The following is a 14,055-nucleotide window of genomic DNA, read 5'->3' as shown; positions in this document are numbered from 1 at the left end:
ACAAAAGTGCCACAAATACTGCCTAAACAAAATACTGATTTTGTGCACTTTATTTACTGTACCAATATTTTAAACTGGCCTTTGAACTTAGCTTTATTGCATGGCAAAAAAAAGTGTTACCTTGCCAAAGCACTGACAGAGTCCACTGATCTAATGGCGTTGTTGAGCGCTCCAAATGCAAACGTTGCATGCAACCATCAGGCAGCAACTGACAGCACTCTGATCTAGTGGCATACAAGCATCGTCAGATTGACAGTACTCTAGCCCAATAATGTTGGGGGATCCAGTGGGGGCAGTCATATTTCAGGGTGACCGTGCCACTCTTTATCACAACCCTGCTGAAAGTGCCAGTACGTGTGCTCATTGGCGCCCCTTCAGCTGGTGGCGCCCTAGGCGACCGCCTAGCTCGCCTAAGCCTAGAAACTATGAGGTGTATTTTGTGCATCTGCTTTGCAAACTAAGCAATCAGTCGTGTCGATCGTCGCGTACCTTGCCGTGAGCAGAAGCCGTGACCAATGACGTGTGATAAGAAGCGCGACACTTTCAATCCCAATAAGAGGTTTTTGTTACAGTGTTCTGAATTGATCTCACTAGTGTTCACTGGGCACGGAAGTTGTCTGTGTATTTGTACTGTAGGTTTTGCCATCTGATGCCAAAGTTTGATATTGATAGAAGTAAGATCCAGACGCTTATCCACACGTACGTTATCCAGACGCTTATCCACACGTACGTTATCCAGACGCTTATCCACACGTACGTTATCCAGACGCTTATCCACACGTACGTTATCCAGACGCTTATCCACACGTAAGTTATCCAGACGCTTATCCACACGTTAAGTTATCCAGACGCTTATCCACACGTTAAGTTATCCAGACGCTTATCCACACGTTAAGTTATCCAGACGCTTATCCACACGTTAAGTTATCCAGACGCTTATCCACACGTTAAGTTATCCAGACGCTTATCCACACGTACGTTATCCAGACGCAAAGTAAAAAAAATCCTTTCTTTGCTACGTCGCCGCAACGCCTCCACGCAGTTTGAGCGCAGCTCCGACACGTGACCGTGACGTCTAACGTCTCATATCTTACGTCTGACGCCTGAATACTATGGGATTTTGGCCAGACGGCTGGCGAGCGTATACACGTTTGTTCTCTTGTCAGTTTGCATAGCAAGAGCAAAAATTGCACAAAATACACCTCATAAGAAACGGCCCTGCACACACACACACACACACGGTTTCTACAGAAACCGCAGATTATGTCTGGAACACATCCAAATGATTAACTACAATAAACAAGCTATAACTGCATGATATCATGCACATTCATACAGGTGTTCATTGTTTTTTTTTCATCATTTATTGGATGATGTACCGTACTATACATCTGATCACATGCACCTTAATGCAATTAAATGCTATAGCATTTTTTAATCCTTGCTCATTCCACAATGGCTCACGTTTTCGTGGCTGTCCTCACAAATGTCATTAATTACTCATTGTTATCAGACTCTTTTCATCATCTGCTGATTCTTCATGCATCAGTAATTGTCAAGTATTAAGCAGAGAAACAATCAGAGGTGAAGAAAAGGCAAAGACAAGACTTTGTCTCGAGTGAAATGTTTACTCACGAAGTCAAAATGATCCAATAATTAGGTGTGCATTGTAAAGCCTGTCTGAACTGTTCTTAGATATTACACATCAAGTGACTTCAGGAATAATTTGCGTTAGTGCTCAGAGAGATGGCAGTTATGATGACTCCTTTTATATTTTTGCTGAAAGTAGGTGGAACTATGACAACTCAATGCTTTTCAAGCATCACTTTATGAGTGTGCATGTGAGCCTTCACACTATAAAAAGCAGTCTCACCCTGTCCAGCCTTAGTCAACCTCGACACTTGTCACCACCAACTTCACCAGATCCTAGACGAGAAACGAAGACAGAAGCAGAATGAGTGCCACAGCGCTGCAGACCACAGGTTTTGTATCAGGCGCCATCGGTACGGTTGGAGTTATTGCTGCCACGGTTATGGATGTCTGGTGCACCGAAGACCAGCAGGAGCACAAGGCAACCTCCATCCACCATTATAAGGGCCTGTGGAAGGACTGCGAGGTGTCCCAGACTGGACTCACCGAGTGCCAACCTCTCTACAGCTACCTGAGCTACTCAAGTAAGTTAACATAATGCGATTTGCTGTGTACAAACCCAATAATGACATCCTATTCATTCAAGTCTATTTCTGAACCTAAATTTGGAAATTTGTGCTGGAAATGATATTTTTTCACTAAACATTTCTAGTCTAAAAATACTGGTATATAAAAAGTTTGTCCATGTCTCTGAGGAGGTGTTGTCATCTGATCAAGTCCATTCTTAAAGGGACAGTTCACACAAAAATGAAAATTCTGCCATCATTTACTCACCATCATTGTATGGAACACAAAAGATATTTAAAAATGTTAGTAACCAAAAAGTTTCGATTCCCATTGACTTCCATTATATTTTTTAACCACATAATCAAAGTCAATGGTAACCAAAATTTCTAAATCTCTTCTTTTGTGTTCCACAGAAGAAGAAAAAAAGAAAGTCATGCAGGTTTGTAATGACATGAGAGTGAATAAATGACAGAATTTTCATTTTTGGGTGAATTGAAACAAAAAGCATAGATTCAAAACCATTAATATTCTATATCTAATGTTCTGCTTTCTTTTCTTTTCCCTGTATTTTTTCAGGAATCCTTCAGGCTATAAGAGCTATGATGATAGTGGCGATTTTAGTAGGTGTGATTGCAGTGTTCATCGGATTCTTCTGCCTAAAGTGCCTCAATATGAGAAGCATGGATCTACTGACCAAGGGCAAACTGGTGCTAAGCGCAGGGATTTTGTTTATCATTGCTGGTAAACAAAAGCTTATTATTACTCAGTATCTAAACTAAACCCCACTGATCTTTCAATTTGTTTCTATTATGTTTACAACCTTTTATTGTTACAATAATTCCCAATATAATACACATGGTCCACATCAACTTTGTTCTTTTCATGCATTTTTTATATTTCTGGATCATCAGTGTATGCTGATCAAATAGTGCCTAGTTTCATGATGCAATACCAGACCCAATACAATCAAAAGCAAGGAGAGAAGGGAGGAATACATTGTGGGAATGGCATGGGCACAGGCACGGGTATGGGCATGGGCGGAATTGATTCATTTGCTTCCAGGTAAGATGAAAAAAATGATTTTTCACTCACATATGATTCACAGGCGTCTGTTAAGTGCTGAACGCATAACTTCCTGTTATCTCTATCTTTGTTTTGAATGGTCAGGTACACATTTGGTCCTGCCATCTATGTAGCCTGGGTAGGTGTAGCTTTGTTACTTTTGGGAGGAACTTTGAAATGCATCGCATTCAATACAATGCAAACGTAAGTTTCATTCCAACACAGACCTTCTATCTATCTATCGATCGATCTATCTAGATGTTCTGTGACACATATTAGGTTGATGGGTTGTAAGCTAACTAGTATGTTCTATTTTAGCAACACTGATACAAGAGATGGCTATATTTACAATGCCACATCCCTGCGCAGTGGGGCAGATGAAGACTGTCGCCTCCGGAGAATGAGAGGAGAACAACAACAAATTTAATAAAAACATTTCTTTTCAGACCTATGTAAAACATTTATTTTCAGACCTATGTAAAACATTTCTTGTCAGACCTATGTAATGCCTTGCACTGATGAACTGAAGTAATCTTTTTGAATGCTGAAGATATTTGCTGTTAAAATGTGTATTTTTTTTACATTGAATGTAAAAAAAAAATGTGTCATTTGTAATGACTCTATTGAAAAGTCTTGATTGTATAAGGGTGAATTGGCCAGATAAGGTGTGTGACACGGGGACACAGGGAGTTTCACATATGCTTAAGATTCAGTAGCTAATCATTGTAAATAATTGGCTGTTTAAAATTATAATAAACTTTTGCAACAAATATAATTGACATGATGCAGCTGATTTGCTTGGTTGAGCCCAAAACATTTTCTTCAATTAACAGAGGATGGAGAAGAGAGGGGGAAAAAAAAAAAGAGTCAAACTAATTGCTGATTTTCTAGAAGGTTGTTATTTTATTGAATATTTTTTAAGGCAGAAATAAACATCTTAAAGTGTATTACAGCTATGTAGATATCATAACATAGACTTGTATTTTTATATAAAGCTAATTAAAACTAACCCTAACCCAACCGCTAAAAGAACACTGTCTTAAACATTTGATATTTACAGAGCAATTTTCCAATATTTCTAAAATATTAAATCTTAAAATACAGTTCAGCCTCCAAAATTGATAGAAAGCTCTTTGCCAACATATAACTTTTCTTTTTGTCATTCACATTCAACGTTAAACCAAGAACATCCTTATACAACATTAAAATGTTAAATGTGCCAGGAATCCTCTACAACAACTCTAAAAAAGGCCATCGAACATACCCAGAAAAACACTGGTCTCATTGCAGATGTCCTTTGTGTGATCCCTGTAATTATTAAACAATGTTAACACACAGTAAATCTGTAATATGATAATTAAAGTTAATTATTTCTTAAAATACCTGCTAACAGGTGTGTTTTCCTTCAAAGCTGCATCTGTCCATGTGACAAAATCAAATCTTCTTTGGACTGAAGGTGTTTTGGCTTGACTCTGGTTTGAAAGGGACTTCATACTCATTTCTGAGCACACTGGCTGTGAGATGATTAATAAAACCAGCAAATAGTGACTCAAACACAATTACTGCGATCTTTTCTAGTACATACAAAATACATGGTACCATATTCTTCTTGAACAATTTGGGGGAAATGTTAAAAAAGTAATTATGTATGCTTACAGTTTGAGAGGTAGCAGCCATTGGTTGGATCCTGAAAAATAAATATATAATACATACATAAATAAAATATATATATGTATATGTGTATGTGTGTTTCTTTCTGAGGCATTTGGCCAAAATCAAAGGATAGTTCAACAGATATTATAAATTACATAGATAGAGTTACTTATTACACCCATTGTTTAATTCCTATTAAACATGCTTTTAATCAGTGGGAAGTGGATGACTTTCCGGTAGGGATGGGCGATACCCCTTATTTTGTTTTCGATATGATACCGATATTTTTCAAGGCAGTATCGTCGATATCGATACCGATTCGATACTTCTGCACTAAACTTTTAAATTATGAAATTTATTAAATTTTTGTTTAAACTTTGTTTAAAATGCATTTTAACCCGTTTAATCTCAAATTTTTCCCAGACAACATTTTTATATTAGTGCTACCAGTATTACAACATTAATATTCTAACTTATTTGTAACATTTGAACTTTTGATTTAGTGCAATATTTTGTACTGCAATTAGGGACTGCCAGTGAATGGCTATTGCATGCATAAAAAGCAACCTTTTTATTCTGAGTGTATGATTTCTATTAACATTACAGAATAGAACATGATCAATATTATCTTTCAACGTTCAATTTAAATAATTGTAATTGCACAAACTATGTAGGCTACAATTTCAATTTGTTTATTGTGAAATAACTCAAACATTTATGTTTTTTTTCTGTCCTCTGATAAGCATTGTTCAGGGCTGCCATTCCCAAAAGCTTTAATGCTTTCTTATGATACTTTTGGGAAACGCAGCCCTGTTTGAATGCACTGTCAGCAGTGAGTGAACGCTCTCTGTGATGGATTGGTTCTGTCTTGCAACATTTGCGTGTGTTCAGATGAACAGGAAAATAGTTCTATCCTACACAATTACTCACTAACAAAGGTTATTCGTCCAATTCAATGCATATTGTACGCATTATTATTATTATTATTTTTGTTAAATAAACAAAACCACTGGTAAATAAAACGCACCTTAGTATCGATATTTTTTGTTTGAGTATCGATACTTTCGATACTCGCGTCAGTATCGAGATATATCGATACGTCGGATCGATACGCCCATCCCTACTTTCCGGTTGATTTGAAAAATGCCCCACAACATCAATGCAAGTTGTACTGAAACACATTTGAATGAAGAGGGGGTTACCTTTGTGGCAAGACAGGACTTGTAGTTCCTTGTATGATTTGGGCTGTACATTGTGAGGCTGAAGCCAAACCACCTAATGCACAAAAATACCCACAAACTTTTAGTATTTAAAATTCAACTATTTAACCAAGATCGAACATCCAAAGATACATTACAAATTGCAAAAAGAAGACTATAAAAATAAGCCTAACAAACCAGCATTTGAAGGTTGATCATGGTCTGTCATGGGGTCACATAGTTTGGAATCACAGCACACCTCACTAGCTTCAACCAGGTTACCATCATCAAAATCATCCCAATCATTTACTCCCAGGTCAAAGGTCACATCAAGAGAACCAGACCAGAGGTGATCAAAGTCAGCACTGTGCTCTGGGTTTGCATGGGCAGTATAAACAATGGCTTTATTAGCACTTATTCTGTTCATCTGTCCATCGTTGCATGGCTTGAGTTGACTGTGAATCAAAACCCCTGAAAAGATGATGTGTAACAGATTATTTCAGTTTTATGTGAGGAAAACTGCTTTGCTATTATTGCTAATATGAACAATATATAGCAAGCATCAGATGCTCTAAAAAACATACTTTGAGTTAAAGCCAAAGGTTGAGACTGTTCTAATGCTGGGTCTCCAATTTCAGAATAAAAGTCTCCCGGCTCATCATTGTAACCTGTAGATAGTTTGACAATTGATACGTCAGACTTCTAAGAGCTCTTAAAAAACTAGATGGAGGAGAAAGAGGAAAAACTTCTCATTTAAACTTGATGTACTAAAAAGAGTAAAACTAAAATGAGTACACTCTAAAAAATGCTGGGTTAAATACAACCCAGTGCTGGGTAAAATAGGGACAAACCCAGCAATTGGGTTGTTTTGACCCAGCGGTTGGGTTAAATGTTTAACCCAACCTTCTGGGTAGTAACCCAACCACTGGGTCAAAACAACCCAATTGCTGGGTTTGTCCCTATTTTACACAGCACTGGGTTGTATTTAACCCAGCATTTTTTAGAGTGTAAAATAACAATCTAAGAACCTCATAGACATTCGAAAAATGAATAAAAATGACAAAAACATGCTACAAAAATTTCAAAAGTAAAATGAAACGACAAAATCTAAAAACAAAAAATTCAAACTATTAATAAAAATTATAATAGTATCTCAATGATAAAACGTGACCTGTGCTGGCAAAATGAGTCACAATGAGCAAATTTTCAAAAATAAGTTATTTTATTTGCTATATTCTCCATTAAAAGACCTTCAAAATTATGTATGATTTGTTGGAATCGGATGAAAAATGACTGAGCTACACCCGTTTAAAGTCGAGTCAGCAAAGTCAGAAAAGTTAGTTTTGAGAAAAATCGAGTTAAAGGTTCCAAAGTAAAATCACCTAGCAATGTTGATTCTTTACCTCCAGTTCTTTTCTTAATAATAATTTCTATATTAGTAAGCACAATATAGCTATTTTTTTATTTTATCTTTGTTATTATAAAAACACCTGCAAAAAATAAACACAGTAGAACAAATATAAGAAACAAATAATGCATTACCTTTTCATTTTACATTTAAACAAAAACATTAAAGAAAACAATGTAAAAATCCCTTTAGTGTAATCATTACAAATAAATTGATTATTAAAACTACAAAAGCAATTAAATCAAGAGCAGTGAATGATTCCCTCTTTTATTTTATTTTCTGATTAACATTAATGAGACAGACGGCCTATATATTAAGACCTACTGTAATGCACAGATCTAATTTAATGTTACACATCAGATGTTTTTCATCAAATGTTCACTTAAGGCATAACAGATTATGTTTGCATGAATACTTAAATACTGTAATTTTGTGTATATTTATCGGGATTGCACGCAGCTGGAAGTGCCTTTATGCACGCACTTCGGATGAGAGTCAGCGTACTCCTCTCAGAAAATGTAATCCATCGCTAGATGAGGGCTTAATGAACTCATTTTTGAGAAAACCCCAAATTCGACTAAAATTGACATTTTTCACTTTTTTTTGCCTGTAGCTCAAAATTTGCCTGTGCGCATTCAGACTCATTTTGCCAGCACGGGTCACAAATAATAAAATAACACTGATTCACTAATTTAACTTCACATTCACTGTAACTACAGTATTTTCTGTCAAACTTTGGGAGTATGTGATAAGTATGTGATGAGTAAACATACGATCATGGTATGACTCAAATGATGAATTCTCATGTTGAGTGTCAAAACTGGCCTCTAGCTCCTTCATTTCATATGCACTTTGAGTGTAACACTGACTTCCCTCAAACCTTAAGAGTGAATGTCAACATCATGAATGTCAAAATAATACAATCTCAACAATGTCAACTTCATTAACATTAATAAGTTAACTTCTGTTGCCAGCAGAAAACCCATATACTTCTTGGCAGCAGGAAGTGTGTCTTTGGGTTTGTATGAGAACTGCTGCATGCTTACAGCTGCTGTCCCATTATTCATCCTCATCTACAGGGAAAGTCAAGAAAACAGGACTGAGACTATGACATACACAATACAGCATATCTTGCACAAATAAATTCTAGCCATTCAAATGGACTATTCCTTGACTATAATGGATCATATTTTTTGAGTTATGTACATATATCCCTTGACAGTCAGAATTCTGACCTTTAAACGTTTCACAGGAGTCTCACAGAGTCTCTCATTCCTCATTTTTAGATTGTTGAGGTACGAGGTGAAATTTGACTGACTTACAGACCTTTTCATCACTCCAATTTTGCCTACAAGAGAAACTAGATGACTCAAGCAGCACAAATAATGACAGCACGGTGTAGGACAGGGTTCCTCAATTAGTTTTCACCGAGGGCCAAATTCTGCCAACAATACCAAGGGTCACTGACCATGTTAGGCCTAAAACGTTTGCTATTATTATTGTTGCTGTTGTTTTTGTTTTTATTGTTGTTAAAAGAGTCACAAGATAAATATTCAGATTTTTTTCCCCAGTAGTCAAACAATTCCCCAATTATTCAAACAATTATGAACATTTTTGTATTCAGATACAGAAAACTAAAGAACTTTGCCTGTTGAATATTAAAAATAAATGAACAAACAAAAAATCTGGAAGTCCATTTCTGCCATACAAGTCAACTGTTCCTGCTCATGTAGTCAAACAATTCCCCAATTATTCAAACAATTATGAACATTTTTGTATTCAGATACAGAAAACTAAAGAACTTTGCCTGTTGAATATTAAAAATAAATGAACAAACAAAAAATCTGGAAGTCCATTTCTGCCATACAAGTCAACTGTTCCTGCTCATCTGGATCTCTTCTCTCCACTTTCCCTAATTGCAGATTCAATTATTTGATCTGTCAGCATTAATATTTTTATACTTACATTTTTTGGGGGGATCAAACTGTAACACAGTGTCCCAACCATACGTGACGCGACGCCATAAGAGGTAGCTACTTTTCCATGTAGTTTTTGTCCTAACCCCCCGCAACAGTGACACGCGATAAGCGACAGGGAATTTTGAAACGGTTACTATTTTTTGTGATGTCACGGCTGAAACGACATACAAACTATGACAGTGATAATCTCAGGTAATGATTCTGTGCTTTATTCAGTGTTACAAGTATCTAATGTGAGTTTGAATATTATATTGGGTGACCTTTATAGCCATATTGAAAGCAACAATAGATACCTCAGATCTTGAAAATAAATTAAAGAAACTTATGGTAAGTTAAAATTGTTAACTCAATGTGAACCAACACGTGTATTCCATAACAAAGACGGTATCACTCACTCACTCACTCACTCACTCCCTCAAAATTGTTCACAAGCACAGTTGTTTTCTGTGTCCACTTTTCTTCACACTCGCCATGTTTTCGCTGTCACATCATGTGTACACGGATGCTATGTCGTGTCGCGCCGCATCCAGTATTGACAACATCACTGATTATAATGGAACCCATTATAATATTGTATATTGTCATGCACGCTGCACCGCTCGCGTCCTGTGTAGACACGATGTTAGTCTAATGTCGCTGTCTGATGCTGCATTAGAATTTTCATGCCACATTATTTAAAATTAGTGTGGGCCAAACATTTTCCTCTCACGGGCTGGATGTGGCCCGCGGGCTGCCTATTGAGGAACCCTGGTGTAGGATCATGTAGAGTCTCTAATACTCACAGCAGTCATGCCCACAGAGCTCCTTGTTTTTGCAAACATGATGGCACTGTCTCTTAACTATATTCAGAGCCACTGGATCTATAAAGAAAATGACTATATTAAGTTAAATATAGTCTTTATAAATATCCAAAAAATTAAGCTGTGGTGTTTGAGCCAAAAATATTTTATACTTTATTTCCGTTTCAGCAGATTTATAAGAGCATCTGGTATTAATATTTATCTTGGGGGAGAACCAAAAGATGTGTCTCACCTGCCCGCTTGTAATTTAATCACCCAAGATGGATGTTTCAAGTCTAGTTTAAATGTATTGTACTTCTATCTGAATCTGATCATATTGTGATCATGTTGTCAAGGAGTCTGACCTCTGTTTGATGGAGCTGGAGTTGTCAGTGTAGCGTCTTGTGTCTTCTCCATCTTGTAAATCCTCTGCACTCTCCATGTAGGGTTCTCTCTAATGCAGGACTCAGCTCCAAACCTTTTCACTCCTGAGTAGTAGACTCTGTACTTCTGCTGAATGTCCAGTCCCACTACACAAAGAACGATCATTAATTAATCTAAAATATTGCTAGATATTACTAGAGCACTCTAAATGAAAATGTTTATGCCAGACAAATATTTAACATTTTATTGAATGACACTATCTGAACATCCAAAAAGCCATTATGGCTAGTTTAATTACTGCCAGACATGGGCTATGTGACCACTGACCGTATTCAGAGCTGATCAAATGAACGCTTAGCTCCTCTCCCTTAGGTGCTCTTGTCACCTCGATTCTCTTTGACCAGCTCCCAGATTTCGAGAGCAACGTGTTCCTTGAGAAAAAAATGATGCATCTCTTTCATTTATTCATATTTTAAGGAAAATGAACTTGCCTTTGATTATTCAATCACATAGATCTTACAGGATTTTCTGCTGGAAAACTACATTATTGTCACAGTCTCCAATAATGAGAGTGACATAATGGTGGTCTGGTGCTGTCTGTTTCGATGCCAACTCCTGGAAATTCATCAAGTTCACTGTGACAGAAATCTCAGCTGTGGAGAGACTGTATCGTGGAATCTAGGAAAATATGTGATTAAATACAATTACATAAGAAATAGTAAAATTATGATGGCTCAAACTGCAGTTTTTCTTATCATCTTTAATATTTTGAGATTAAGATGTTTGTGATGTATATGCGAAAATATGTATTCTAGGTCCTGTAATAGGTTGCAATTTTCAACAAATTTTATCTTTTTGCCTTCACTAGTTAACTGTAGTTAACTAGAAAATTTTAAAAGTACAAATTTCTCATGTAGTCTATCATAAAAACGGCATTAATAATAATTATAAAAGAAATAGCAAGTTAAATTTTTGTATGGAGAATAGCAGGTTGTCCAACATAAAAAATAAAAATATATACACACATATAAAATGTTACCTGTTCCAAAGTAACTTCACATTTCGGAAGTTTGCTGACAACTTCCTTAATCTGGTTGCCAAATGGAGGGTGTCGGTTCACAATCTGGCAAAAAAAAAAAAGAGTCTGTAAAAGTACTGCAACAACAGAAAGACTTCATCATGAATAAATGTTTTTCTAAACTTCTAAAATTTTTTGCAAGATATTTTGACTTACCATCTCTAATTCTCTAGGACTGGTCTGCTCAATTTTGCTGAATGTTGTAAGCCCTGCATTCACCATAGCAGTGGCAAGTGTTATTCCTAAAAAATAAGACCCCAAATGTAAAAAGCACACACATTTAGGACAACAAATACACTACAATTTTAAAGGAAGCCTTTTTAAAATTTTAGAGATGCTGCCTGACCTATCCTCTCAAGCTGTCTGGAGACGTAAGGCGAGTTCTCCCACAGTTTAGCACGAAAACATTTGGCAAGAATTAAAGAGTTGAGTCGAGCTGAAAAATTCGACTTGGAGTGATGACTGAGAAACTCAGTCAGATCTGGCAGAGATCAAAAGCAGCATTTTGTTAAATCTATGCTAAGTAAAAAGTAGCACGAGAAAGAATTGCACATTTACAGTTTCATGGCCATGTCATCAGACAGAGAGAGCAAAAGCTTAAAGAGAGACATGTAAGTAACCTACATCTGCTGACTCTATTTCCATTTCTGAATATTTTTCCAGTGTCCTGTATGAGTCCAAACTCCTGAATGGGGATGCAGCTGAGCTGAGCTTGAATCAGACTAGGAGGAGACGATAACTACATGCATAAATAAACAAAAAAAAAACCAAATACGCAAGCCATGCAATCAAGTGGCAAAAGTGTACATCCAAAAGGTAATAGCAAGACCTTACCAATTCACTTTCATGTCATTACTTTTGATCTTTCCTTCCATAGGAAACCTAAAAAAACAACATTACAACTCACATGATTTAGTCTACCTATTCAATATGTTAGCTACACTGAAAATAATGGTGTAGAAACAGTTTTCACTCAGAAATTGCTTTTAATTTTCACAAACAATTACAAAGAAACTACAAGTAAAACTGAATTAAACGTGAGAAAAACCGAAATTGTATTTTCTTGTAAAAGATACTATAGAAATCTTTTTATTTTTACAACTTAAAAAATATTATTTTATAGTATATGGGTATTAGATAACTGAAGACAATTATGACCTGATGGTGGTTCTGTTCTTATCCTTGTTCAACATGTTCAAGGTTTTCTTTTCATTTACTCTCAACTGCACATCACTGAATTCTTTCCCCTTCGATATCATTTCAATCTAGAAAGTGAGAAAAAGTGTTTATATCATTATATGATGTCCTGAAGCAGTTAATATCAATGGATCAGGAAATGCTGCAAGAACAACAATGCTTTCTTACCAGCTCGGGTAATGTCTCTGTTCCTGTCACCATACTGAACTGCTTCACAGTGTCAAAAGCAACACAGTACCTGGCCATGAGTTTTCCAGTCTCTGTGTGTGACCATTCCATTTATATGGACATTACAACCAAAGACAAATTTGATTAAGACACTAAATAATAATAAAAAGAGAAAAGGAGAGCTAAATTAAACTTCATATATTTTAATTGAAAAAAACAGCATAATAAGCAACCTGTAGGCTTGATGTTAATGTCTTCATCCATGGTAATCAGGTTGAAAGAGGCCAAAGAATTGAGGTTCTTCAAGCACAGCTCTAAAACACAGCGTAAATCATATTTACAAAACAAGCTGCTCAGTCTAGTCAGTTTTTCAAATTACTTATTATGAACTGACTCACTTTTACATACCTTGTAATTTAGTCTCAATTCCACATTTGTCAAGCTCAGGAGAAAAACCTGTGACAAAATATGAGAGACTAATAAAGAACAGCTAGCAGCACGATTGATTTTTGGGAATTAAGGTTTAGGATTTACCATAGTGTTTGGGGTTTTTCAAAGCACGGATGTACAGGAAGGTGGAGCGGATCCAGTCTAGAGCCATGTTCACATCAGATATGGTATGGAGAACTATCTCTGCATTCAAGTGCTCCACCAAGTTTGTATGCAAGCTGAAAATAGTAATTTTGTTGTATTCACAACATACATAGATAACACATAAATAGACTAGCCTATATCATATGCTTTGGGAAAATAAAAATCCTTCTGAGACTGAACAAAATGTGTTATACCTGCTCTCTATGCTGTCTATGCCACTCAAGAAATGTGTGTATTTGTCCTTTGTCTGAGATCGGGTCATGATCACTGCAGTTGCTGTTGTATCAAACTAAACAAAAAACAAATCCAGTGTGTGCTGAGGTCTCCATCTTAAAGGGGTCATCGGATGACCATTTTCCACAAATTGATATGATTCTTTAGGGTCTTAATGAAAAGT

At 36.3% G+C, this 14,055-nt stretch overlaps 2 protein-coding genes across 12 annotated transcripts in view; one reads left to right on the top strand and one right to left on the bottom strand.

The window, feature by feature from the left end:
* Window positions 1-1,680: 1,680 nt before the first annotated feature.
* Window positions 1,681-3,900, top strand: LOC107693705 (claudin-18-like). The gene is made up of 6 exons (XM_016493170.1): window positions 1,681-1,785; window positions 1,883-2,174; window positions 2,734-2,898; window positions 3,069-3,219; window positions 3,325-3,423; window positions 3,538-3,900. Exons 2-6 carry the CDS (start codon window positions 1,955-1,957, stop codon window positions 3,644-3,646), a joined length of 744 nt encoding a protein of 247 aa, XP_016348656.1. The 5' UTR covers window positions 1,681-1,785; window positions 1,883-1,954; the 3' UTR covers window positions 3,647-3,900.
* Window positions 3,901-4,234: 334 nt separating this feature from the next.
* The window catches only part of hfm1 (helicase for meiosis 1), an 18,852-nt gene continuing 9,031 nt past the window's right edge, over window positions 4,235-14,055 (bottom strand). For 10 of the 11 annotated variants that reach the window (XM_016493191.1, XM_016493192.1, XM_016493194.1 and 7 more), the window contains exons 17-40: window positions 13,853-13,947; window positions 13,599-13,732; window positions 13,473-13,520; window positions 13,298-13,378; window positions 13,065-13,156; window positions 12,858-12,964; window positions 12,534-12,581; window positions 12,324-12,421; window positions 12,046-12,180; window positions 11,856-11,941; window positions 11,661-11,744; window positions 11,142-11,299; window positions 10,949-11,052; window positions 10,603-10,767; window positions 10,241-10,318; window positions 8,715-8,827; window positions 8,470-8,552; window positions 8,253-8,359; window positions 6,656-6,739; window positions 6,270-6,542; window positions 6,075-6,147; window positions 4,876-4,906; window positions 4,603-4,733; window positions 4,235-4,527 (exon numbers count right to left, since the gene is read on the bottom strand). In XM_016493191.1, the coding sequence (XP_016348677.1) occupies window positions 4,461-4,527; window positions 4,603-4,733; window positions 4,876-4,906; window positions 6,075-6,147; window positions 6,270-6,542; window positions 6,656-6,739; window positions 8,253-8,359; window positions 8,470-8,552; window positions 8,715-8,827; window positions 10,241-10,318; window positions 10,603-10,767; window positions 10,949-11,052; window positions 11,142-11,299; window positions 11,661-11,744; window positions 11,856-11,941; window positions 12,046-12,180; window positions 12,324-12,421; window positions 12,534-12,581; window positions 12,858-12,964; window positions 13,065-13,156; window positions 13,298-13,378; window positions 13,473-13,520; window positions 13,599-13,732; window positions 13,853-13,947 (2,475 nt within the window). In that variant the 3' untranslated portion in view covers window positions 4,235-4,460. Of the gene's footprint in view, window positions 4,528-4,602; window positions 4,734-4,875; window positions 4,907-6,074; window positions 6,148-6,269; window positions 6,543-6,655; window positions 6,740-8,252; window positions 8,360-8,469; window positions 8,553-8,714; window positions 8,828-10,240; window positions 10,319-10,602; window positions 10,768-10,948; window positions 11,053-11,141; window positions 11,300-11,660; window positions 11,745-11,855; window positions 11,942-12,045; window positions 12,181-12,323; window positions 12,422-12,533; window positions 12,582-12,857; window positions 12,965-13,064; window positions 13,157-13,297; window positions 13,379-13,472; window positions 13,521-13,598; window positions 13,733-13,852; window positions 13,948-14,055 lie in introns of those variants that run through there. The other variant, XM_016493196.1, reaches the window with a different exon arrangement.

This window comes from Sinocyclocheilus anshuiensis, unplaced genomic scaffold (genome assembly GCF_001515605.1).
Source record: "Sinocyclocheilus anshuiensis isolate Anshui unplaced genomic scaffold, SAMN03320099.WGS_v1.1 scaffold1472, whole genome shotgun sequence".
Lineage (NCBI taxonomy): Eukaryota > Metazoa > Chordata > Actinopteri > Cypriniformes > Cyprinidae > Sinocyclocheilus > Sinocyclocheilus anshuiensis.
Note: the sequence above shows the minus strand (reverse complement) of the source record. Positions and strands in the feature narration are given on the sequence as shown.